The 4,267-nt window shown below is 15.1% G+C and overlaps 1 protein-coding gene across 1 annotated transcript; it reads right to left on the bottom strand.

Annotated features, from left to right (window-relative positions):
* Positions 1 to 889: 889 nt before the first annotated feature.
* On the bottom strand, positions 890 to 1,896 carry PRSY57_0024600 (exported protein (PHISTa); the record flags this gene model as incomplete). Its single annotated transcript, XM_012905237.2, has 2 exons — positions 890 to 1,621; positions 1,759 to 1,896. The coding sequence occupies 2 exons, from the start codon at positions 1,894 to 1,896 to the stop codon at positions 890 to 892; spliced, it is 870 nt and encodes a 289-aa protein (XP_012760691.2).
* Positions 1,897 to 4,267: the final 2,371 nt, after the last annotated feature.

Raw genomic sequence — 4,267 nt, 5'->3', positions numbered from 1 at the left:
ATTATTATACATTTATTTATTCTCTAAAAATTCTATTTAATATAGAATAAAATTTATATTTAAAGCAATAATAAAAATTCTTTTTTCAAAACACCAAAAAAAAACACTACATAATGTAAAAAAATAAAAAAAAAAATATAAATCATATATATATTTAATCAAATAAAATAAAACCTTATAACAAGATAACAAGGAAGTACTCATAAATATATTTGGAATTATTTAAAAACTAAAAGTACTAATATATATTTACACAAAGGAATAATAAATTGTTCAAAGCTATGTAAAATACCTATGCTAATTAATATATATATATATATATATAATGTATAAAACATAAATATGTTTAAGTGTATATCATATTAACTATAAAAAAAAATTATATACTTATTAAAAAAGCTTTGTGTAAGAGTTCTATATAGCATCTGTCTTGTACATAATATAATTATTATAATAATAATAAATACTTTAAATAGTTATATGTGTATATTTTAATGTAATATTTTATATAAATAATAAATACGACATATATATGTATATATATATATATATATATATATATATATACGAACACACACACATCTAATTCAAACGTATTTAACAAAAATATAAACACGTACTTTTGTATGATTAATTTAATAATTTTCCTTAAAATTAAAATATATATATTTAATAAATTTTATGCAAACATACACATGAAGGATGAACTAACATATATCTATCTAATTTTGTATATTAGGCTAAAAAATTAAAATTATATACATATATGTATATATGAAAAATAATTATTTTTGTACAATTCAACACATTTTAAAAACACTTCCTATAAATATTTTAGGTATAATATAATTAAAAATATATATACATTTCTTGTAATGTTTATAAGAAATTATTTTTTTTTATTCGAGATTTTTGAAATTTTTTCTGAGAGTTCTTTTTGATATTTTCCATGTAATTCATTTTTTAATATTTCAATATATTCTAGGAACGAATAAATAAAATTTAATATGTCATCAAGTGTATTTTTACCATTAATTAAACTGAAAAATTTTTTACTGTATTTTAGCTCTTCAGTTACTATTGTTTCATAAAATCTCGAATAACATTCATCCCACATACGCTCATATAAATATATATTTTTACCACGATCATACTTACCAACATAAATATCATTATCTAAATATTTTTGTATTGATCCCTTTAACATATTCAATACATCATCCAATCCTCCCTTTACAACACCAAGTATATGAGCCCATATAATTCTAAGATCTTCTTTTGATGGACAACCTTCTAATGAATTTAAACCATCACGCAATTCCTTTTCTGTTAAATTCTTTGACATGTTTTTATAATCCATATTTTTTTTATAACTACTATTTTTATATTCCATATGAATATTACAAAGATTCTTATTAATAATGTTTTCATATTTCTCTATGATTTGTTCATTATATTTTCTCTTATTTAAATTACTTTTTATTTTATTTACATCTTCCTTTTTATATTTTAAATAACTTTTCCTTTGTGGCCAATAATTATATTCTTCTACCTCACTTAAATTGCGTTCATATACATTGCTAATATTAGCAATTCCAAAGCTGCAGTTTCCTAATGATTTCTATATTAAAAAAAAATAATAATACACAAAATATATATATTATATAACATATATGCATTTAATACAATATATTTTATATTAAATTAATTTATAAAACACGATAATTAACACTAAATAAATATCTATTATTAACTTACACATAGAAGCAAACAATAAAATCCAATTATGTATAAACACAAACACAGATATTTAAATGAGATATAATGTACTTTTCCCTTTTGATTCTCATCAGCATTATACATGGAAAATATATTATATTTTTCGTTATTCCTCATATTAAAAACTTTATTATATTTTTGATTAATATATAATGAATGAAATTATCACAAATAATGATACTTATATATTAAAATATATTAAAAAAAAAGAAAATATAAATGAATATAAACAGAAAATCTATATTATATATATATAAATATTTATATTTATATTATTTTTATAATTTATTGAAATATACGAAATAAATAAACGAATAAAAAATATAATAAAATAAAAAAGGCACTATTTATATATATATATATATATATATTTATTTATTTATTTATTTAAATAAAATTGCGAATAATAAATTCAATTATACTATTAAAAACAAATAAAGCAATTATTTTTTTAACTATTATAAATTTTAATAATTATACATTATATGGCATAAAACGTTCTCAAAAAGTATGCGATATTAAAGCATTTATTTATTTTTTTTTTTTTTACAAAATGTGTATAAAGATACAAAATAATATATGCATGCATTTTTTTTATTATACCTCATTATACATATATATTTATATATAATATTTTTAAAATACTCATATATATTTCAATCCAATTTTTTAAATTAGCGATTTTTTAAAAGAACTACTCTATTAAAGTGTTAATATTCATATTTTTTTTTTTTTTTTCGTTATAACTAAAGAATTCATTAAAGTATTATAATTATTGAATATATCTCAATTTAACATATGTATTTATTTTTATATATTATTTTTTCAAGTACTTTTTTTTTTTTTAACATAAAATAGTACATCTCATATATTTTAAATAATATATATATATATATATATATAGTGGTAAATATTGATTTTATATATTTTGAAAAACAAAATTGTCATAATTAAAATAACATCAAAATATATACAAAATATATAATATATTGAAAAATATATTTTTGTTTCCTCCTTAAAATTAATATTACAAAAAATATTAAATTATGTATATATGTACACAATCTTATCCAAATTATAAAATTGCACATTATAATTAAATGTATAATAAAGAATACATTTTTAATATTTTACTTTTATTCTACATATAAAATATATCATATATAATGTATAATTTATAATAAGATTTGTATTTAAAAGAAAATAAAAAAAAAAAATTTCAACACAACAGAAATATATATATATATATATATATATATATAATGTAAAAAAAAAAAAAAAAAAAAACGACATAATTAATATATATATTTAATCAAATAAAACATTAATTACAAGATAATACAAAATTACCCATAATTATATTTAAAAAAAAAAATTCCAAATATACGTTTATACAAAAGTTTATTATATGTGAATACAAATATAATGTTAATATCTATAATATATATATATATATAAATATAGACAAATGAATAATAATTTTTCAAAATACATTATAATAATACCAAAAAATAATTTTTACAAAAATAAATATATAACAAATTTTTTATTTTTTCTAATATATTATCAATTAACATGTGTATTTTAATGTAAATATTATCAAATTAAAAATACTTAATAAGAAACAGAAAGTATAATAAAAGATATCAATAATTTAAATTACTTTATAATAAAATATTATATATTGAACATGGATTTTTTCAATATATATAATTCATATAATTTTTAAATGTTATTACTATATTTTATAAAATATATTACATATTAGCTTATATACATACCTGTTATATGGATGCATACAAGAAAAATATAAATATTTCAAGAATAATAGAATAAAATATAGATCTATGCGTAAATCATATTTCAGTTCATATTTTATATAATACTTTAATATAAATATAATATGAACAAATAATTGTTATAAGCACATATATATATATATATATATATATATATATATTATTAAAATATTATATATTTGATTCTAGTATTGTATATAATTAAAGTAAAAGAAATCAAATAAAATAATTTTTAATAAATCCATAAGGAAAAAAAACCAATTAAATTATAGTATGTAACAATTTGAACACAATAGATACTACAATTGTAAAATATATGTTTGATATAAAACTTTATAGAATATATATATAATTAAAAAAATATATATATATAATAATAAACTAATCATATTATATATTTCTATAAAAATAAAATGGTGTTTATTCAATATTTCTGTTTCATTACTTATATTATTTATATTATTATTACTTTTTTTTCACTTATATATAATATTTATTATATATTTATATGTGTACATATACATATATATGTGTATTTCCTTATGTTACTCATATGTGTTTTAAAAGATTTATATATATATATTATTCTTTAGTTTTTTTTTTTTTTCTGGAATTTTACAAATTATAATAACAATTAAAGTATCATTATTGTAACTATATATATATATATATATATATATAGTTACATT

The sequence above is a fragment of the Plasmodium reichenowi genome (genome assembly GCF_001601855.1).
Source record: "Plasmodium reichenowi strain SY57 chromosome Unknown, whole genome shotgun sequence".
In the NCBI taxonomy this organism is placed as follows: Eukaryota; Apicomplexa; class Aconoidasida; order Haemosporida; family Plasmodiidae; genus Plasmodium; species Plasmodium reichenowi.
The sequence above is the reverse complement of the archived record's forward strand: the minus strand, read 5'-3'. Positions and strand labels throughout refer to the sequence as shown.